The 19,220-nt window shown below is 44.1% G+C and overlaps 10 protein-coding genes across 10 annotated transcripts in view; 3 read left to right on the top strand and 7 right to left on the bottom strand.

Moving 5' to 3' along the window:
* Positions 1-109: 109 nt before the first annotated feature.
* On the bottom strand, positions 110-1,958 carry LOC108032661 (actin-related protein 2/3 complex subunit 1A-B). Its single transcript, XM_017106622.3, has 3 exons — positions 1,848-1,958; positions 1,499-1,781; positions 110-1,436 (listed from the first exon to the last, which is right to left on the bottom strand). The coding sequence occupies exons 2-3, from the start codon at positions 1,569-1,571 to the stop codon at positions 376-378; spliced, it is 1,134 nt and encodes a 377-aa protein (XP_016962111.1). The 5' UTR covers positions 1,572-1,781; positions 1,848-1,958; the 3' UTR covers positions 110-375.
* Positions 1,959-1,991: 33 nt separating this feature from the next.
* Positions 1,992-3,716, top strand: LOC108032660 (origin recognition complex subunit 5). Its single transcript, XM_017106621.3, has 2 exons — positions 1,992-3,267; positions 3,332-3,716. Exons 1-2 carry the CDS (start codon positions 2,173-2,175, stop codon positions 3,614-3,616), a joined length of 1,380 nt encoding a protein of 459 aa, XP_016962110.1. The 5' UTR covers positions 1,992-2,172; the 3' UTR covers positions 3,617-3,716.
* Positions 3,614-4,767, bottom strand: LOC108032662 (DNA polymerase subunit gamma-2, mitochondrial). The gene is made up of 2 exons (XM_017106623.3): positions 4,077-4,767; positions 3,614-4,022 (listed from the first exon to the last, which is right to left on the bottom strand). The coding sequence occupies exons 1-2, from the start codon at positions 4,765-4,767 to the stop codon at positions 3,628-3,630; spliced, it is 1,086 nt and encodes a 361-aa protein (XP_016962112.1). The 3' UTR covers positions 3,614-3,627.
* LOC108032664 (glutamyl-tRNA(Gln) amidotransferase subunit C, mitochondrial) lies at positions 4,764-5,346 on the bottom strand. The gene has a single exon (XM_017106624.3). The coding sequence runs from the start codon at positions 5,208-5,210 to the stop codon at positions 4,764-4,766; it is 447 nt and encodes a 148-aa protein (XP_016962113.1). The 5' UTR covers positions 5,211-5,346.
* A 63-nt stretch (positions 5,347-5,409) lies between these two features.
* On the top strand, positions 5,410-6,470 carry LOC108032796 (DNA-directed RNA polymerase II subunit RPB3). The gene has a single exon (XM_017106802.3). The coding sequence runs from the start codon at positions 5,566-5,568 to the stop codon at positions 6,391-6,393; it is 828 nt and encodes a 275-aa protein (XP_016962291.1). The 5' UTR covers positions 5,410-5,565; the 3' UTR covers positions 6,394-6,470.
* On the bottom strand, positions 6,389-7,212 carry LOC108032797 (probable 28S ribosomal protein S23, mitochondrial). Its single transcript, XM_017106803.2, has 3 exons — positions 7,077-7,212; positions 6,860-7,021; positions 6,389-6,799 (listed from the first exon to the last, which is right to left on the bottom strand). Exons 1-3 carry the CDS (start codon positions 7,118-7,120, stop codon positions 6,436-6,438), a joined length of 570 nt encoding a protein of 189 aa, XP_016962292.1. The 5' UTR covers positions 7,121-7,212; the 3' UTR covers positions 6,389-6,435.
* A 647-nt stretch (positions 7,213-7,859) lies between these two features.
* The window catches only part of LOC108032546 (centaurin-gamma-1A), a 55,778-nt gene continuing 44,417 nt past the window's right edge, over positions 7,860-19,220 (top strand). Inside the window, exon 1 of the mRNA XM_017106423.3 lies at positions 7,860-8,654. Coding sequence (XP_016961912.1) covers positions 8,303-8,654 — 352 coding nt within the window. The 5' untranslated portion in view covers positions 7,860-8,302. The remainder of the gene's footprint in view (positions 8,655-19,220) is intronic.
* Positions 13,289-14,033, bottom strand: LOC108032553 (uncharacterized). Its single transcript, XM_017106431.3, has 3 exons — positions 13,927-14,033; positions 13,585-13,863; positions 13,289-13,519 (listed from the first exon to the last, which is right to left on the bottom strand). The coding sequence occupies exons 1-3, from the start codon at positions 13,963-13,965 to the stop codon at positions 13,319-13,321; spliced, it is 519 nt and encodes a 172-aa protein (XP_016961920.1). The 5' UTR covers positions 13,966-14,033; the 3' UTR covers positions 13,289-13,318.
* LOC108032552 (uncharacterized) lies at positions 15,416-16,286 on the bottom strand. The gene is made up of 2 exons (XM_017106430.3): positions 16,173-16,286; positions 15,416-16,112 (listed from the first exon to the last, which is right to left on the bottom strand). Exons 1-2 carry the CDS (start codon positions 16,249-16,251, stop codon positions 15,457-15,459), a joined length of 735 nt encoding a protein of 244 aa, XP_016961919.1. The 5' UTR covers positions 16,252-16,286; the 3' UTR covers positions 15,416-15,456.
* On the bottom strand, positions 16,956-17,899 carry LOC108032550 (uncharacterized). Its single transcript, XM_017106427.3, has 2 exons — positions 17,758-17,899; positions 16,956-17,702 (listed from the first exon to the last, which is right to left on the bottom strand). The coding sequence occupies exons 1-2, from the start codon at positions 17,825-17,827 to the stop codon at positions 16,996-16,998; spliced, it is 777 nt and encodes a 258-aa protein (XP_016961916.1). The 5' UTR covers positions 17,828-17,899; the 3' UTR covers positions 16,956-16,995.

Raw genomic sequence — 19,220 nt, 5'->3', positions numbered from 1 at the left:
AGCAAGATGATATGAGAATAGAGTATAATAAATGTTTGGAGCGCCACAAAATGTTTAAATAATGTTTACCTCACTAAAAAATATCTAAATATTAAATAACAGCCCTGAATTTGATTTTGGCGAATAAAAACATTTTATTCAGTTTGCTATAAAGGTGAAACACTTTAAAACACACACACAGACTTTCGGAACCATTATGGAAGTGGGGGAAAAGTACAATCTCTTCGGTTAATTTATGTAAAAAGGCTTTCGCACGGTACAGAACAATGGGAAAAGCGATTTTGGAAAACATTTTGGCAAATACTGCGCTCCTGGCCAGGCCAACACACTCGCTAACAGACAATAACACGTAACGCTGGACCGTTGCGGGCCGAACTAGATCTGCAGATTGCGCATGCCTCCGTTGATGCCGCCCTGCTCCACGTTCCAGATGACCAGCTGCCCGTCGACGCCTGAGGTGGACACCTTGGTGGCGCTGTCCTTGTCGCCGGCGTACAACCGCACGCTGGTGATGGCGTTCTGGTGGATCGAGTCGACCACCGTGTCCGTGTTCTCCGTGCGCATGTTGCGGTCCATCGACTGGAAGATCCTCATGGCGGTGATGCCGCTCGACTCCTTCTTCTGCGACTTGTCTAGTTTGCCACTCAGCACCAGCTTTCCGTCGCCAGTCAGGCTATACAGCAGTGGCACGCAGCTGTAGCCGGCCACGACGACGGATGTGGGCGAAACCCACTCGCAGGACAGGAAGGGCAGATAGCCGGTGCGGCAGCGAATGACCGTGTTGCCATTGGTGGCGTCCGCGATGCTCACACAGCTGTCGTGGCCCACCCAGCAAACCTTATTGCCGTCGCTGGAGAAGCTCACGCTGTTGATCCAACCACCGCCAGAGGTCTGCGAGTTCCGGAACTCGGCCATCATCTGGCCAAGGGGCTTACGGTTGCCCCACGGCGTCGGCGTGGGCGGCTCCTCAATGTCCTTGATAAAGGCCGAGAAGACGCGCACCTTGTAATCCGTCGAGCCGGCCAACAGCAGGACGTTGTTTGGATGCCAGTCCAGCGACGTGACCGTCGAGCGGATCGGCTTCTTGATGTGCTTAGACACCCACCAGTCGTTCTCCGACTCGAAGTAGCACACAGAGATCAATCGGGCGCCCGATCCTACGGCGAACTTGTTCTCCGCCGGCGACCACTTGACGCAGGTGGCCGCTCGGTTGATGCGCAGCAGCACCAGCGTCGGCTTCCACTTGCCATCCTCGCCCTGCGTCCAGACATAGGCGTTCCGGTCGGCGGCACAGCTCACGATCCGGTTGGTATTCTTGGCCCAGTCGATGCCCATGACGCGCAGATCGTGCTGGTTGAGCACGTCCGCCAGCTTCCAGTCGCTGCCCTCCCGGCTGTATATGTGGATCTCATGGTTGTTGGGCGATAAGGCAATCTCTGCGGGGTGGGTGAGGTGGGTGAGTCACAGAGTTCCGGGTGAGTAATGTGCGGGCACTTACGGGTACGGTCCTTGTTCCACGCGTGGCAGGTGATGGAGGCCAGCGAGGTGCCAAAGGTGTAGGTCTCGGCCATCGTGGGTGGCTAAATGCGCTCGGAATGCAGTGTGTTCGTCCAACCACACACGTAGCTGCTTCGGTTTGGTTCGCCGGATTTCGGACTTCACTTCGCTGGGGACCAAGTGGGCGTTGTTTCCGCTGGCTGCGCTTCGCTCTCGTTTTAATCGCGGACTCTGGGCCGTCAACACGATTAAGCAGGCGTTGCTAGGATGGATTCTGGGTTTCCCTGGGCAGAAGGAGCAGAGCGTTATGGAAAAAACTCTTTGGAAAAGTAATGCACAAAATTAATCACCCGAAATTAGAGCTGGAACAAAAATCGATGATTGATAAATCGATATGTGTTTCAATCGCTGAAGGTCTATCGAAATAATACCAGAAAAGTACCAAAAGTAGTAGATAAATATACCACAGCTGATCGTTTGGCGCCCTTTTCTCTGGTCATACTGAACTGCGCTTGTAAACAATTTTGCATTAACAAATTGGGTCTTAATTATATCAGGGAATCAAAAGTTAAGCCTTAAAATAAATTGGCCTTGTTTAAATACACTTAGCAATTGCCTCTGCGGAAGGCCGGCCAAATAATAGCATTCTACATACAAAGGAAGCACCAATTTTCAATGGAATCCATTTGCTCCTCCTTGGAAACTTTGTTTCCCTGTCGGGAGGCGGCTATTGGCACCTTGGGCGAACTGATAGGAGACTCCAGGGAGGCCTATCCCGCGGCCATTTACCTATTCGGACACAGTGGAACCGGGAAAACTGCTCTGACCAGAGCTTTCCTTAGAGAATGCGCGAAAAAGCAAAAGGTCCGGACCGCACATTTGAATGCCATCGAGTGCTACACCACGAAGATCATGTTGGAGATCCTGCTTGATTCGCTGGCACCGGAGCAAGGCGATTCCCTTAAGGCGGACAACATGCTGGATTTCGTGGAGCAACTGCGAGGCTGGCATAGCGCTTCGTATTCAAAGTCCTTTCTCATCGCCGTGGATAATGCCGAACGCTTGCGAGACATGGATGCCAATGTGCTGCCCGTTCTCCTCCAGCTGCAGCAGCTAACTAGCCTCAATCTGTGCGTTATCCTCCTCTCCCAACTTCCCTTCGAGAAGTTTTACAACAAGACCGGCCTGAGTGAGGTAATCAGTTTGCATTTGGCCCAGTACAACAAGGCGGAAACGCAGCGCATTCTGGGATCCGACTTCGCCCAGGTGCGCAGTCAGTTACTGAATCAGTTTGGCCAAGATAGCAAACGCCTGGAGATTTGCAAGGAAGCCGTGACGGAGGAATTCTACAACAACTACCTGAATCTCTTTCTCAGCGTCTTTTACAAAGCCTGTCGCGATGTTCCGGAGCTCCAGTTGACGGCCAGGAAGTGCCTATCCATTTACCTAGAACCCGTACTGGATGGCTCTGTGGAGCCCACGGATGTGTCTCGACTTTGGCGACATATAGCCGGCCCTCTGCGTTCCGCGCTTACTCAGATTTATATGCGTATAGAGAAGCCGCCGGAGGAGGCTGACGATTTAGCCGCCATTGAGGATCAAAGCGTTCGCAAGCTGGCGCAGTCGCTGGAGCTTCCCTACTATGCCAAATACCTGCTGATCGCGGCCTTTCTGGCCAGCCACAATGCCGCCAATCAGGACAAGCGGTTGTTCGTCAAGCATCACGGCAAGCAGCGCAAGCGGATGCAGACGGTCAACGCCAAAGCCAATGTGGGTTCAAGTCAGCAAGGATCTCGTTTTGCACCTTAGTTTTAACTTTACCAACCCTTTGCAGACCTCGGACAAAATGTCCACCACGCTGGGACCTAAATCCTTCAGCATCGACCGATTGCTGGCCATTTTCTACGCCATTCTCGAGGAGAAAGTCGGGCTGACCTGCAATCTGCTCTCCCAGATCTCAACGCTAGTGCACCTCAAGCTGCTCAGCTTCGTCTCCGGCGAACAGAATATCATGGACGGCTCTGCTCGGCTGCAGTGCACCATTGGGCTGGAGTTTGTCTTGCAGATTGGTAAGGTGGTGGGCTTCAATGTACGCCAGTATCTCTGCGACTTTATGTAGCTCGGTTGTTTTTAGTTTTTAAATATATTTAATAAATAGTCCGGTACATCGCTTATGTGTATGGTCTCCGCCAGTCTGGTGTCCCGGCTGCGCAACTGCATCAGTCCGTTCTTCAGCGTTTTTTCGTTTAAAACTAGTGTATAGGGTACGCCCAGCATATCCGATTCCAGCAGGTGTTCAGCTAGGTGAGCAGCATCCTTGGTCGAAGCAAATCCACTGCCTTGACAGAGTCGCAGACCCGCGTGGTTGATAACATGCTTAAGGTGCAGGCAAAGATCGGCTAAGTCCTCCGACAGCTCGGAATCGCTTTCTACACAGGCAATTCCACATTGGTACGGCGCCAGGAGACGATGCAACAACAGGGATTGCTCATTTCGACCATGATCACAGCCATCCAAGAGAAGAGCTAAGATATAAAGTTCATATAGTGATGTTCAAAGAGTTAATAATTAAGACCTACAGCAGGTGGCAGTTTCCAGCTCAATCACAGATCTTATGACAGTCGGCTGCACAGACTCTCCCGTTCGCGCATCGGGGAGAAGGAAGTCTTTGTCGTCCTCCATCCTTACCAGACTGAGGTGCTCCACGGTCACTTCTCCCGCTTCCGCGTAGCTCGATCGAATGTCGATGGCTTGATAGTTTTTAGGATTGAGCTCCTCGCCCACATCGCAGGGAACAATGCGGTAGCGACTGGGGTTCGACGAGAGCCGCATCCACCAGATCTTGCTCTCGCGCTGCATGTTGTAAAAGTGCTCCAGAGCGCGATGTGGTTCCACTAGGAAGTCTGTGGTTAGGAGTACCGAAGGCGACTTTATCTCGAAGAGTGGATTGCCAGGGCCAGAGGAGCACGAGCTCTGGTGCTTGATTAGAGTGGGGCATTTGGCCTTCCGCGGATGATCTTTAAGGAGTCTTCGAAAATTCGTTAGGAATTGCTGGCTTTGGGGGAAGGAAAAACGATGCTGGTTGGATGTGGAACTGGATTCGCTGGAGTCCCCCAAGTAAGCAGCCAGAGGACGCAGTCGCAGCCAGTGCTGTTGTAGCAAGTTAGCATATTCCCTCCCATGAGAGAGTAGTTCCAATTTGTTGTCGTCCTGACTGCGAAAGAAGCCAGCGGAGGCCAGAGACTTGAAGCACCGTTGTATCCGGCTCATTGCTCAAGCGGAATGTTGCCCGGCGGTGAGACGTAGTAGTCCTCGTCCGTAACCTTGGCGTTTCGGAGCACCTCCGCCCGGCAGTCGCCCTCGGTCACCTGGTCGTTGCGTAACTGGAGCTGCTGCTGCTCCAGCACCGTGTACAGTGGACGCACGTGCTCCGTGTCGATGTGGGCTATCTTGTCCGCGAACTGGATGCTGCTCTTGAGAGTGGCCAATGCCCGTTCGCTATCCAGATTCACCAGGGACAGCCGCTCCAGCAATTGTATGGTTTTCGTGTCGATCTCGATCTCGGAGGAGCTGGTGTCGGGGAACTGCGTATCCACTGGCGTCTGAGGCACCTTGGTGGGATGCGTCAGCTGCTTAAAGTCCAATTTGGAGGCCTTTTCATTCGCTTTTGTTGCTACTTTGCAATAAAAACGTTTACTAAACAGGCGCAACATTTTTACAGGCTGACATTAGTGATGGAACTAATGATTCTTATTGAAAAGTAGCAATAATTTGTATTTTTTAATGGTCTGGTTTCCTTAAGTAAACTTTTTGAATTTTGTTATTTTAAAACTAACTCTAAAATAATTTTTAGTAACATATGCACATTTGACTTAAAATTTATAACATAAACAGATATTTTCGTGTATAATCAGTTAGATATACAGACTTGCCAGCACTGGCTAAGGACAGGAATCGATATCGCCTGACTTAACGCCGGCTGTTATCGCCGCACTCCCATCACTGCTTCTCGGCGAGCATTTTCGCCTCTCTGTGGTTTTTCTTTTACTTTACCAATATAAAGCCACAATGCCGTACGCCAACCAGCCGTCCGTGCAAATAACCGAGCTGACCGACGACAACGTAAAGTTCGTGTTGGAGGACACGGAGCTGAGCGTGGCCAATAGCCTGCGGCGCGTGTTCATCGCAGAGACGCCGACGCTGGCCATCGACTGGGTGCAACTGGAGGCCAACTCCACGGTGCTCTCGGACGAGTTCCTGGCCCACCGCATCGGCCTGATCCCGCTGATCTCCGACGACGTGGTCGAGCGGTTGCAGTACACACGCGACTGCATCTGCCTGGACTTCTGCCCCGAGTGCAGCGTGGAGTTCACCCTGGACGTGAAGTGCAGCGAGGAGCAGACTCGCCACGTGACCACCGCCGATCTTAAGTCGAGCAACGCCAAGGTCCTGCCGGTGACGTCGCGCAACCAAGGTGAGGAGGACAACGAGTACGGCGAGAGCAACGACGAGATCCTGATCATCAAGCTGCGAAAGGGCCAGGAGCTGAAGCTGCGTGCCTACGCCAAGAAGGGATTCGGCAAGGAGCACGCCAAGTGGAACCCCACGGCGGGCGTGTGCTTCGAGTACGACCCGGACAACTCCATGCGACACACTCTGTACCCCAAACCAGATGAGTGGCCCAAGAGCGAGCACACCGAGCTGGAGGACGATCAGTACGAGGCGCCCTACAATTGGGAGGCCAAGCCAAACAAGTTCTTCTTCAACGTCGAATCATCTGGCGCCCTTAAGCCCGAGAACATTGTGGTCATGGGTGTGCAGGTGCTGAAGAACAAACTTTCCAACCTGCAAACGCAGCTCAGCCACGAATCCCAGAACGACGCACTGGCCGTTTGATACATAACAAGTTTATTTTTAAGTTTATAAAAGATTGTACGCCTAATCCTTGAACAAGCTGTCTATGTTAATGCCCACGCCAGCGTCCTTTTTTGCTTTGGGTGAAGCAGGAGAAGATGGCGACTTGGCCGGCTGGCTTTCCACAACCTCCTTAAAGTCGCTCAGTAGCTGGGTCTTTGATTCGGCGTCCTGCTCGGGCAGGGAATCCTCCGGGGAGGCCTCCAGTCGGGATTGCTGGCGCTGCTCGGCCAGAAGGTCCAAAGCGGTCTCGTAGATCCTTTGCTCATCCAGGGCGCCCTGTTTCTTCAAGTCCTGGTAGATCTGCACAAACTGCTGCGACTGCGTGCTGCGCTTATGATCAAACAGAGATATCGTTTCCTGTGGCCTATTTTGCTTATGCAGCTTCCTGTCACGATATATAGAAACATTAGTAATTGGCAAAGCCGGCACTTAGTTGGTTACATACGCTCGCACCACATCCTCAGCATAGAATATGTTGCGCACTGGGATCTCGGGAGCGGGTCTGTCGAATCGGGGCTCCAGCTTCGGCGGAAAGGCGGCGTAAACATCGTACCAAATGGGTTTATCCTCTGTTTTCATGGCCCCACCACGAAGCAGACCCTGAACTCTGCAAAAAATCAGGTGTTTAGAGCAGGAATGGTGCTTAGCAAATGGTCTAGTACCTGGTGAAGATGGTGCCGATCTTTTCCAGCCTACTTTGAGCCATTTTAACAAAGTTTTAATTGATTTTAAGGGAATTTTTAACAAATTACGATTACGACATGCGTTGTATGAGCTTATCGATAATCAGATGGTTTGAAATCGATAGCATTAGGGTTGCCAAGGAAAGCATTTGCTTATCATTTAAAACGGTAGTGTTGTTAAACATGTGGATAAAAGCTAAAGTATTTGAACTCAATGTATTAAAAATAGATCATACATTTTTAATGAACTTAAAAATGAGAATGGCTTCTCTTAGTGAACCTCCATTTTTAAGCACAGGAATTTTCACCAAAATGAGAAATGTTTTAACTGTGATTACCCAAAATTTTAAAAATAAAAGTTAATTATAATTTTATAAATATATATTTCAATTCTTAGTATTTTGTGTACAGTTTATAAAGTTTGAATTAATGAGTTTATATCTTAAACCCTATAGCAACTACAAATATTTGGTATATACGTAACTGAGGGATTTTCGTACTTGGCGTTTTTGGCATTTTCTAGTAAGTTAAGTGTACAGTGCTCACTCGTTAAGGGTAAAAGAATTTAAAATGTGGTAAAAACATGTTGTCTATTGTCATGCCTACACGAAATACTATCTAAAAAGTGACTTTACTTTGACGACCTAACATAACATTATTTTTAAATTTACCAAGTACTTTAAGTGCTAGAAGGTTTGCTCTCCCGGGTGACCACTGTTTCTGCTCTCTCGCTCGGTTTGTTGTGCCTTGTAGCTACATACTTCTACATACTCGGCTGCGCTAGACTTAAATTCTCGCACTTTTCTGTTGGTTTCGTAGTAAATGTTCGCTGTTCGCTCTTAAATCAAAGCAAAACAATCGGAAAAAACGAGAAAAAACACCTAATTGGAAAACAAATCGAATAAAGTTAAAATGCCATCATATTGTGCCCTTTAACATCGTAAACAAAAGTGTTTTGATTGTTTGTGCAGGTGCAAAATCGATCTGGTGAACTGAAAACTGCCCCCGAAATCGGCCGAGTTAGCGCATTATTGCCCCGATTGTTGTTATTGGAAAATGTTGTGCGCTTGGGAAAATTGTGCCATCGCTTCTTCGTAGTGTGTGCGTGCGCGTGTGTTAGTGCGTGTGTGTGTGTGTCGCGTGTGTGTGCCAGTAAATTAAGTTAATTAAAAACTTAGCTAACTCTCGGTTTTGCCGCCCCCGCCATGAGTAACTACCATCCACACGCGCTGTCGCATCCGCATCCGCAGCAGGTCCAGAATCAGCTGCTCAATCCTCTCCAGAACCAGTTGCCGCCCCCGCAGCGGCACAACCATGCCACGCCCACCCCCGGGGCAGCCTCCGCCTCCGGAGCCTCATCGTCGTCATCGGCATCCGTCCTGATGGCCCATCCTCCCCAGCCGCTCATCAGCAACTCGCTGGCCATCCGCCAGGAGATCCAGCGATTCGAGAGCGTCCACCCATCGATCTATGCCATATACGATATGATCGATCTGCTGCCGCTGGCCGATGCCCGGATAGCCCAGTCCATCCGAGATCATGTGGTCTGCATTGAAGGTGAGTGCCTCTATAAGTAGGACTACTCTTAATTAAGATGAGCTATCCTTTACCTCTGAAGTTCTCTACAGAACTCCTACTTCGCGTTATAGAGCGCTTTTAGATATAGAATTTTGAATGTATGACTATATTGATTGGCTTTTATGGCAACACATTTCTCGCCAATCAGAGTGCTCTTATTTATCCACCTGTTTATACTACCTTTTGCATACAATATAGATGGAAAAATGTTCTATTAAACGCCCTTAAACTGTTTTTAATACTTTTATGATACCATTTTGAATCATGAAGATTTATCTACACATAATATACACATGATAGGATTTGCCATAATATTTCTTATATCTTTTTGCTCTTCCTCAACTTAACATACAGATATCCAAAAAAATCTATAAGGTGTTTATAAATTGATTACAAAAGTTTAACACAAGTGTTTTAAAAACATGTAATATCAATAAGTTATAGCTTTGAATGTTTGTAAATGGAATTCTAATAAACAATCTATAGAATTTTATTTTTTATCATTCGCCTTTTATAAAAGCGACTCATAACACACTCATGCTATGAATACTTTAAGTGACAATCAATTCACATATCAGCACTTTATTATTATACTGAGCATTACAAATTCTCGTGTGGTAAGCTCTAGCTTTGCATTTAATTCAAGTGTAGATGGTTTTCAGAGGCGTGTCTCTGAAAACATTAGCGAATAAATTTGCTATACAAGCAGAGATATAGATTTCGAAGTCGGGAAATGGTAGGGAGGCATGACTTTGGGAGGACTGACTGGAACTCTTTGAATGCCAGGTCGGGAAGGAGGGAACGGGAATCCTTTGATTAAACATGTTTATCGCGGCAATTGTATCCACACCTCCATTGTTGTTCCTTATCGGCAGCGTCTGGACTTGTGGTCGCCTTTGTTGGGAGTGCTTTATGCTAATCTCTGGCCGAAAATCTATGAGGCAACCTCATCATCAACCCCCGTGCGAGGGGATTATTGTTGCCAAAATGCCCATTCAAGCGGACCGGGGCCCATTGAAAGTGTTGTCGCTCGGGCCGTTCCGTTGTTGTTCTGTTCCCCGGGAGAAAGAGCCTCGCTTTTTGTTTAAAACAAGCTTTTCTGCCCAATTTCCAGCGTTTACGTGTGTGCCCGGTGTGTCGGTGTGTGCATGCGGGGCCTGAAATTTGATGCCCTCTTCCTCTTTGTGGCAGCCACCAAAACTGAAAACAGAAAACCGTTCACGAAATCAAACCCGAAAACCGGTTCCGAAATGGTTTATTAGAAAATCTCTTGCAGAGGCAGCAACAACAAAAGGCTCACCAAAAATGTAAACAAAATTGTCAGAGCCAGAGGCAGCGGCAGAGGCCTCATGCTCATGAATACACCGTGCCGTGGAGCACATTCTGTATCGTGCAAACCAGATATGAAACCCGAGAATACGATCTCGTAAACCGTCTTGCACGCGACTTTCTTATTGGCATTGACCCGCAACACGAGCATTTTCGATCGACTGGGAATATATACTCGTATATCTAACTAAACAGAGTACCGAATACCGATTCTAATTCGCTGTCAGCGTGATGAATGATGTTTTCGTTGGACTCGTATTGCCGTCTTCCCGTTCCAAATGCTTATTTATACGCCTCGCTAACGGTCTCTAGCGAATCGAGAAGGTCAAAAGTATCTTTGGGTGCTCTCTGTTCGTTAACCCCTTGCGATTGATGTCGCCTCTATAAAGTTTATGATATAAAGAAGAGCAGCTTATCGTTAACAGATAAAAGGTTTAAGGAGTAATAAGCCTGAGGACAGAATCGACATCCTCTCAAAACTCGTTATCGTTTTTGGTCAAGAACTTGAACTAAATGGTTACATTCATATTTTTGTAGCTGGTGACTCATTTATATCAGTTCGAGTTTTAATCCACATTTGAGTGCTCGAAAAGTCAACGAACTTTGGCAAATCAAAGTTTATGCATAAGTTACAGCTTTAAGTATGTTATTTTGGGGGATTCCTGAAATGAGTGTGATTTTAAATAAATCAGTGATAAAAGGAACTGTGCACATGCTTGATTTTGATGTTTCTAGGAAGAGGGTTAAGGTCTCGGTATTTATAGACGAATTTCAGCAACAATAGATGCTCAGATATTTGTGTAATCTGATGGCTACATGTGCCAGCTAAAATTAGCATATGAAGCTACGAATTGGGATCTATAAACAATAGACATGCTGTGCATTCAGATTCGCTTCCACTATTCTTTCGGATGCGGCGGAACATAAATAGTAAATTGATTACACGATATCAGCATATCAATGGCGATATTACTACAAATTGATAATTGCATTGGGGGGTGTTTAATAGCCGCTGGACATAAATAACCCACCTGGAATGCTCGTTCGCCTTTCCGCGGTGTTTACCCAAACACAAAGGCGTGTTGTCTGTTTGTTTGTAAATAGCCAAGTAATAGTCGGCCCTACATACAACAAAAAACAGGCGCAATAACAACAGTCAACTGAAATGCCGCTGGCGGCAGTGAAAAACAAATTTCCTCTCTTATCTCAAATGGCTTGCGACTCCCCATTAAAGCGATTGCAATTAGCCCCAAACGAAGTTTTGTCGGTCTACCCTTTCGAAGAGAGGGTCCACTTCTTCGTTCTCAAGATGACCCATCTTTCTATTCATTATGTTGTCATTTAAATATTAATTCTTTAATAATTTAATAATGACACTAAGAGTGGAATTCTTAGCTGATTTTTTAACGTTCCCGACCCAGTTATTCATGGGTTCCTTCTGATTTTTAACTATTTCGCACTTGATTATGATCTAATAACTTGGTGTTGTAGAATACCCTCACCTATAGAGTATTTTTTGATAGGTTTTTATAGTTTTTTATTTATTTGTTGCCATTAGCGTTCTTATCTTCCTCTGACTTTAATTGCGTTGCCATTGTCAATAAACTCATTCATTAATATTTTAAAGGTATAACTGCTGGCTTACTTAATAATAGAGCTTCCTTATCTTGCTCTGAATATTTATAGCTTGGAGCTGAAAGCTCAGACAGGTTAATCGAAACTTTGGTACCTGCCCTCCTATTTTAAACTGAACAATCTCATCTCAACTTGTGACCTCTTATCTGTCGGCGGTTTAGCTCGCTGTCTTTATTGCCTTTTCGCTTTGGGCAACGTTTGTTTATGTTCTTTTAATTGTTAAATAATATTGACAGGCGGACTTTTGAGGGAACTGTTTGCCACTGTCATTGGCATTACCTTTTCCTTTTTATTCACATTTTTCTCGTATTTTTGAATTTCTGTTTGATACGGCTTTTTGTCTGTGTCATTCGGAAGTGGAAATTGTTTGCGTCGATACGCTCGAGAGCGTGACATGGAGATGCCATTGGGGCCACAAGTACATGTATTAACCCACACAAACATGCTGCCGGTACACTGGAGAAAAATAACACTTAAAGCCTGACTTAATCATTAGCTGTTGAATTAAATAATATATAATATAATATAGCTGGTGAACTGATGTTTTTTAGTTCAATAATAAAACTTGTTTAACAAGTTGGTTTAAAATCCGTATTAAATAATAACATGTTATTATATTAAAATAAATAATAACTTATATATAAATCAGACCCTAAACCTAATTTTTTCTCCAGAAGAGTATGAAAATGAATATTTTAAAATATGTTTTTATCTTAACAAAAGAAAAACGTTGTATAAATTTAAATTAAAAGGAGGATTTTTTTTTATATCATTAAACTTGCAAAACTCCGGGTAAAAAATGCATAACAAAAGATTACGCATTTAAATGTCCAGATTTTTTATAAGTTCTTTGAAATCTGTTAGGAAAAATGGTTCTGATAGGTTTTTGAAAATTGAATAAAATCCAATCGAACTCAATGATATTTTTCTCAGTGCGCAAGAGCGGATTGTCAAATATCAGCGACACATGTGCAACCGGCGGAGTGGAAGGCATGCGTGTCCGTCGTCTGCCCCTTCCACACTGCCATCCCCCGCTGTTCCCCGCCTCTTAACCCATCAAGTACCCGTTTATTTTTAAGGCAAATTGCATTAAAAATATCTTGCACTTTGCTTGCATTTGCTATTTCAATTGCAATTGCACAACACCTGGTTGTTGCTGTTATTCCGCAAAATTATTTGCGTTCTCAATTGACAGCAAAAAATCGAGACAAAAGAAATGCCAAATCGGAAGAGTTTTTGCGTTTTTGCAATTAAGTCATAATATCTCCCAATTTGGTTGTCGCTTGTCGAATGATTCACGAATTCGTGATGGGTGTATAGGAATTTATCATTTCGTTTGACTGCAGGCGTCTCCATTGTAATACACTGGGTAAAAAAAAACTAAAAAGCACTTTAAAGTATAAGATAAATAAACAAAGAGATAAAACGATCTGAAGAGCCCTACGGTTTTGTTTAACAACTGAAATGAACCCAAAATAATCTGTGATAATGGTTTGCGGAAAGCCGTTAAAGCTTGAAATTTCCGCTATTTCCAGCACAATATTTCTTCCAAAAAAAGTATGTCAAACCAAAACTTAAATTTGGAAATTAAAGTGTGTCGATTCTTTATGGTTTGCGGGCATAATTAATATGCGAAATAAGATATACAGTTTGATTAAGTCACTATTGGTTTATTGTATTTACGACTGAACACCGTTCGATAAGCCATTACCAACTACTTTACCGCTGAGCTTGGCCATTTTCCAGAAGTAATCAGCCACATCGGTTACGAACTTGGTGGATATGTCCTGCAGTTTTTGACCAGTAAGCAGGGTCTTGTATTGCGAGTCCGTGAGACCAGTCTCGGTTTCCCTGTTCAGTAGTAAGGGGGAGTCCTTGAACTGCAAATACGATTTGTAAGATTTAAGTTGATATTTAATTCAAATAAAATAACCAAGAACATTACCTCTTCGAAGACGCCCATCCACACTTGATCCTTTTTGTCCAAATCCTTCTCAGCAATGGCCTGATTTAGGCGTGTAATATAAACACTAATGTCCTGGAATCGCTTTGTTTGCGGATTCAGAGCGGTCTTCACCTCGGTGAAGTAGGCAATCTGAGAACGGAACAGGGAATCCAGCAGGTGGACTGTCTCATCCTTGGCCTGCCTCTCCAAATCCCTTTGCAATGAATCATTGGAACTAAGCAGTTCAGGACTAGTTGGTTTAGCAGTCGCTACGTAAAGCTTAAAAATAAAGTATTTTGTTGTATTAACTCATTCTAAGTGAGGCTTTTTAGCTTTTCTCACCTGAACCAACAAAAGCAAAGGAATGTATTTCAGCAGCATTTTCAAGAGAATATGTATTTCAAACCTCCGAGCTGAATGAATGGTATTTTTAAACTAATTGAAAATAATCATCTTGCTTTTATTGGCAGTGGGATGTTCGAAACACTCGGCTAGGTGATAAGCTCCCGAGGGTTTCTCTTGCCTGGGATTTTCGTAGTGCTCTCTGATCGCTCTATTGATAATAATCTTTTCCCCAGCGATTTTGAGAAATCCAAGTCGTTCAAATTGCGACTTAGCTAACATTTTAAAGGCACGTTTTTGGAAACAGGGAGAGTATATTTCTGAATGATCTATCTTTTTTGTCAAGGCCTGTCTAGCTGCCTGGGTGGTATAGCATTCGCATGATTCCATTATCAGCTAGCTAACAAACATTGGTACAACCTTGCCAAGGGTATGGTTATAAAAACATATATAAGTTGGCAATACACAAAACAAATATTTGTTTGTGATCATCATTTAATATATTGAATTATTTTAAAAAATGTATTGTTCTTTTGAGATTTTTTTATTAAAATAAAAGTGCATTTTTTACATAAAAAATTATATATTATTATTTTTTTAAGTATAACAAAATTTAATAAAAGTAATCTTGAATAAGATGGGCACAATTTAAAATTGAATTCGGGATTTATTGAAAATAGTTTAATACTTAACATTTTTTTTTATAAATACTAATCGGTCAACGAACCCTTTCAAAATTCTACATTTTCTTCTTTGTAACATTAAATTTAAGACCTTTTATAAAAATTAAACACCAAAAAGTATGCAGCATCATTTAAAAATTTCTCCTCTTATAGAACTCAGCCCTAAGTCAGGCAACAAAACTCTGTTTTTTTTTATTTAATTAACATCTTTATTTAATATAATCCAGGAACAGATCTAATTAAAGCCTTTAACCTAAATGTTTTCTTAAGTAAATAATCTCTTAATTATAAATTATAATTAGTTTTCAACTTGGTATATAGGAGTAGCTCAAATTACGACTAGTTTCAAGTAAATAATATATTCATATTAGTCTCTTAGGAGCAGCCCAAAACTCTGTTAAACTTAAAACAACTCAAATTTTATGTAGCCAAAAAGTATGCCACAGTTTTAATGATAAGAAATTTAGGAACAAGGGATTACAAAGTTAACACCCTATTAAAGGCGAAAAATATTGAGTAGCATGACAAAAAATTGTGTTCCAGTAGTAATAATATATTATAAATTTATAACCTTTGCAAATATACCAAAAAAATCTATAATTGGCAGAGGTGCTTTATAAAACGTGAACCGCTAGTTGCTCTAATCAATTTCAGCCAAAGGAAATGCTATTATAAGCTTAATCTGTGTGATTAGATTAATCAAATTGGTGGAGTGTTTTTGCGTGTTTTCCACCTGCTCAGTAATAAACCGATCGCACAGGGTTTATGGCTCCCACGTTTTTAACCACCGCCAATTGGATGCAGTATTTAAATTGAAAAATACAGTCTACTTTATTGAGCAATATTATTAGTTTCCTCCCGTAATAATAGCAATGATATCACTCAAAGTCCGATCTCCGATCAGTTCGTTGCAAATGGGAGTGACCTGCTCATTGATCCAGGAGGCCACGAAGTCCGTGTTGTCGTTGATCGTCAGGGTGACGAACTCCTCGACGACCTCGTTCAGTTTGCGGTTGAAGATGCGGTACTTGGACAGGTTCTCGATCTGCGAGTTGACATTGCCCACCGACACGTAGATCAGGATATCCTTCACGCGCAGCTGGGAACTGAGGACACCCAGCGAGTAGTTGATCCTGCCCTGAATGTTCAGATTCTCGAGGGCAAAGAAGGCGCCACCATTGCGCTGCACGCGATAGCCGCTGCCCATGTCCAGGTCGTAGTTGGTGGTGGCATTTACGCTGGGAAACAAGAACTCAAAGCTAAGACGACTCCTGAGCACTTCCATGCGCATTGAGATGACCTCGTACTGATCGAGGCCCTGCAGCACAAAGTCTTCGACCCCAAGGGTGCCACTGAACTCGCCGGAGTTGAAATTGAGGGCCCTTTGGGCCAACTTCATGGGGGCCATCACGGGAATTCCATACTGAGGGCTTCCATTTTGCAGGACTCCCCTAAAAGCCTCCACTCCTTCCAATATCACGCTGGAAAATGAGCGGTCCTGGGCTGTAAACAGATACGGGATTACTAACTTCTCGAAGTTTAGCTATTGGCTTAAAACCTCACCTGACAGAGATTCGGCCACTTCGGCAGCCTGACAGCTGCCCAGAGCCAAGATAAGTGCAATCAGGAACACAGACTTCATATTTAAGCACTGCACACTAGTTAGCCCCTTCAGCAAACGAAAACCACTAGTCGAAGCTTAGCGAAGCCATTCCTCTTATATAGGGATACGTCCATTGAGATAAACTATCTGTACACCGAAAAAAAATGTAGTGATTGGGGTTGATTTTAATGATTTTGTTGAAACCAAACTGTAATTGGTTTACAAATTTTATTTCCCTATATATTTATATAAAAATAACAACAAATATTACCATAAAGAGATTTATATTTAATAACAAATAATTTCAAATTTATAGATTTAATCAAAAATATTAGGGGTATTCCTATCCCCCCTAAAAATATTGCCTTCAACGTTCTAAAAATTGTATAAAATAGCTTTATGAAATAATCAACTTTATCAAGCGATCAAAATATTTTGTCAACATAATTAGGCTCTTAAGAACCCAAAGGTCTATTAAGTACCCATCATTTTGACTATTATTTATGTTAGGGCCCAAATTTTGTTTCGGTGTCTCTGAAGTAGCCTCATTAATCGGCAAATAATTTGGCAAAGTGTTTTATGGCAGATAAGACACAACTTGAGATTAGACCGCCTTTGAAATAGTACGTTAAATGATAGGTGTTGTAAATATTTAGGTTTATTAAAACTTTACTTAACTATATGGTTAGATGCATATAACCCGCTGGAAAACCCCCCGCAAGCAAAAAAGGCCAGATGACGAATTCTTGATTCAAAACGGTTGTTTAATGACCGGCGATTTGTTTACCACTCGAACTCGGGGGGAATGCACACCTCCTTCTCACCGCCCTCACCACCGGCGCCGGAGATGACATCGGCAATGCTGATCTCGTCCAGAACGCTGTTGACCGCGGGCAGGGCAATGCTCTCGATGGTGTCGGCAAGCAGATCCTCGTTCTCATTGATGGCCAGCTCCACGGCCTCGGCGAGGTATTCGTTCATCTTCTCGTTGATGGTGCCATCGCCCAGGATGCCCTCGATCTCGGAGTCGACCTCACCCAAGTGGGTGCGCACCTCCAGGGACTTGAGCTTCAGGTTGCCGCTGAGCATGCCCAGGGAGTACTTGAGGGTGCCCCAGATAACCATATCCTTGATGGCGAACTTGGCGTGACCGGCACCGATCAACTTGATGGTGAATCCGTACTTCTTCAGCAGCACACTCAGATCGTACTGGGTGTCCACGTTGACGTCGCGGAAGGTGAACTTGTAGGTGACCTTGCTGGTCAGGGCGTTGACCTTCATCTCATCGATGTCGAAGTCATTCAGACCATTTAGGCGGAAGTGGTCGATGGTTCCCTCGGCCTTCAGCACACTGGTGTCGATGTTGACATTCTGGTGGTCAATTCGGAGAGGCGCCAATGGCGGAACGCCGAGCCCGGCGAAGCCACAGGGCATCTGCTCCTGGACTCCCTCGATCACATCCACAATCGTGCTGGAGATCGAGTGGGTATCTGGGGTATGGATCACATAAATAACTGAGCAAAACCCATCATCTGGAGTACTCACCAATGGGCTCGCCCACGGAAGCCGCACTGGCAACGGCCACAACAGCCAACAGAGCCACGAAGATTTTCATTTTTGCTTTGACAAAGAGTCCTACCAACTGATCGTAGTACCCACGGTATTTATACTACTCAGACTTCGGGTCGCACGAGCAGCTTTTTATAGACGATCCACCGTACAGGTGGGGTGGTGATAAGGGGCATTCGCACCCGAGAACGATTTGATTAGCCACCGCGCATTCGATCGATGGCCTATTGCTGTCTTATCTGGGCCAGCGATTTCCCGGTTGGCGCATTTTTTAATTTTCATGATTAGTTATATATACATTGGGGTACTTATCCCGAGGAAATGTGCAGATCTGCAGGGGGATAACAAACTATCTATTTCGCTCAAACAAAAACATACCCTGATCAAAGTCTGTTTGGGGTGTGTCCCGATTGGAAATGGTTCATCGTTGAATTATAATAGTGTTTGGTTTGGTAAAGCCTTTTTGAAGATTATTTTCGAACAAGTCTGTTAGTCTGTTTCCAAGCCAAGTAATCTCAGACACTTTTCGGCTATATAACATTGTTTCAAATTAATATTTGTTTGCCGATTCTATGGTACTTAAAAGCTATCTTTAATTGCAAGGTGTGATTCTTTAATAATCTTCCATTCTTATTTAGTTTAAGGACACACAGGTGTTCGGAGCAAATAAGAATATTTTTGAGGTATCAGTACCGAGGTCATGCAGGTGTTAGATCTGAAGAAAAATTATTTTGAATAGAACCTGATAGTGACAAACGCTCATAAGTTTGTTTTGTATTGAAATAATCCGTGCACTTCTGTGAATCTAAAGTCTGCTTAAAGTTAGATTTTTGATTTACAATCTGTTTTCGAGTGTGTTGAGTGATTTATTGCCTATAAGTCCAATGCCTTATTTAAAGGACTTACTGTTGGATCTATTATTAAAAACCATACCAGACGGTCACGACCAGATGGCTAGCCAAATACTCTCTAAATGAATTATGGGCCCTAAAGTTTCCGCCAGTCCTAGCCCAACACAACGATATAATAGCGATTAGGCACCTGGGCTAGCTCGTAATATAAAATCTTAATCAAAGCGGTAATAAATTACTTTATGAGAAGCCTTAAAGGTTTTGAAGAGTACCAATCAAGTCTATGAAGCTTCGATGACAACTGGCTTTACCCCCAATCGAGTGATTGAAATCAGTCAACAAGGTAATCCGCGGACACCTGCATTGACGCAGTTTTACCCCCGGTAGTCTGGTTATTTGCCTATAATCCCGGCAAAGATAGCCTATATATGTTTGGAAAATGATTTTGACACTCGATTGGCCAATTGGCCGTCGAGATTAGGCCAAAACAAGGCACTTGAGCGATACAAGTGTGCATTTTGCTTTGTGTTCTGACAAACCAATTGCCGAGTGATTCGGAAGCCTATCATGAATCGCGTGTTACGAGCA

Source organism: Drosophila biarmipes, chromosome 2L (genome assembly GCF_025231255.1).
Source record: "Drosophila biarmipes strain raj3 chromosome 2L, RU_DBia_V1.1, whole genome shotgun sequence".
NCBI lineage: Eukaryota > Metazoa > Arthropoda > Insecta > Diptera > Drosophilidae > Drosophila > Drosophila biarmipes.
This window is presented reverse-complemented; position numbering and strand designations above follow the sequence as displayed.

Excerpts from the sequence above, each read along its gene's own strand:
- LOC108032661 (XM_017106622.3), bottom strand. The coding sequence starts at position 1,571 with ATGGCCGAGACCTACACCTTTGGCACCTCGCTGGCCTCCATCACCTGC. Across the intron at positions 1,437-1,498 it reads GTGGAACAAGGACCGTACCC|AGATTGCCTTATCGCCCAAC; the intron begins GTAAGTGCCCGC and ends CCCACCCCGCAG.
- LOC108032550 (XM_017106427.3), bottom strand. The coding sequence starts at position 17,827 with ATGAAAATCTTCGTGGCTCTGTTGGCTGTTGTGGCCGTTGCCAGTGCG. Across the intron at positions 17,703-17,757 it reads TTCCGTGGGCGAGCCCATTG|ATACCCACTCGATCTCCAGC; the intron begins GTGAGTACTCCA and ends TCCATACCCCAG.
- LOC108032553 (XM_017106431.3), bottom strand. The coding sequence starts at position 13,965 with ATGCTGCTGAAATACATTCCTTTGCTTTTGTTGGTTCAG. Across the intron at positions 13,864-13,926 it reads CTTTGCTTTTGTTGGTTCAG|CTTTACGTAGCGACTGCTAA; the intron begins GTGAGAAAAGCT and ends TTTATTTTTAAG. Across the intron at positions 13,520-13,584 it reads GGATGGGCGTCTTCGAAGAG|TTCAAGGACTCCCCCTTACT; the intron begins GTAATGTTCTTG and ends TCGTATTTGCAG.
- LOC108032664 (XM_017106624.3), bottom strand. The coding sequence starts at position 5,210 with ATGTTGCGCCTGTTTAGTAAACGTTTTTATTGCAAAGTAGCAACAAAA.
- LOC108032797 (XM_017106803.2), bottom strand. The coding sequence starts at position 7,120 with ATGGCTCAAAGTAGGCTGGAAAAGATCGGCACCATCTTCACCAG. Across the intron at positions 7,022-7,076 it reads ATCGGCACCATCTTCACCAG|AGTTCAGGGTCTGCTTCGTG; the intron begins GTACTAGACCAT and ends GATTTTTTGCAG. Across the intron at positions 6,800-6,859 it reads GCTGAGGATGTGGTGCGAGC|GAAGCTGCATAAGCAAAATA; the intron begins GTATGTAACCAA and ends ATATCGTGACAG.
- LOC108032796 (XM_017106802.3), top strand. The coding sequence starts at position 5,566 with ATGCCGTACGCCAACCAGCCGTCCGTGCAAATAACCGAGCTGACCGAC.
- LOC108032662 (XM_017106623.3), bottom strand. The coding sequence starts at position 4,767 with ATGAGCCGGATACAACGGTGCTTCAAGTCTCTGGCCTCCGCTGGCTTC. Across the intron at positions 4,023-4,076 it reads GCTGGAAACTGCCACCTGCT|CTCTTCTCTTGGATGGCTGT; the intron begins GTAGGTCTTAAT and ends TTTATATCTTAG.
- LOC108032552 (XM_017106430.3), bottom strand. The coding sequence starts at position 16,251 with ATGAAGTCTGTGTTCCTGATTGCACTTATCTTGGCTCTGGGCAGCTGT. Across the intron at positions 16,113-16,172 it reads AGTGGCCGAATCTCTGTCAG|CCCAGGACCGCTCATTTTCC; the intron begins GTGAGGTTTTAA and ends ATCTGTTTACAG.
- LOC108032660 (XM_017106621.3), top strand. The coding sequence starts at position 2,173 with ATGGAATCCATTTGCTCCTCCTTGGAAACTTTGTTTCCCTGTCGGGAG. Across the intron at positions 3,268-3,331 it reads CGGTCAACGCCAAAGCCAAT|ACCTCGGACAAAATGTCCAC; the intron begins GTGGGTTCAAGT and ends AACCCTTTGCAG.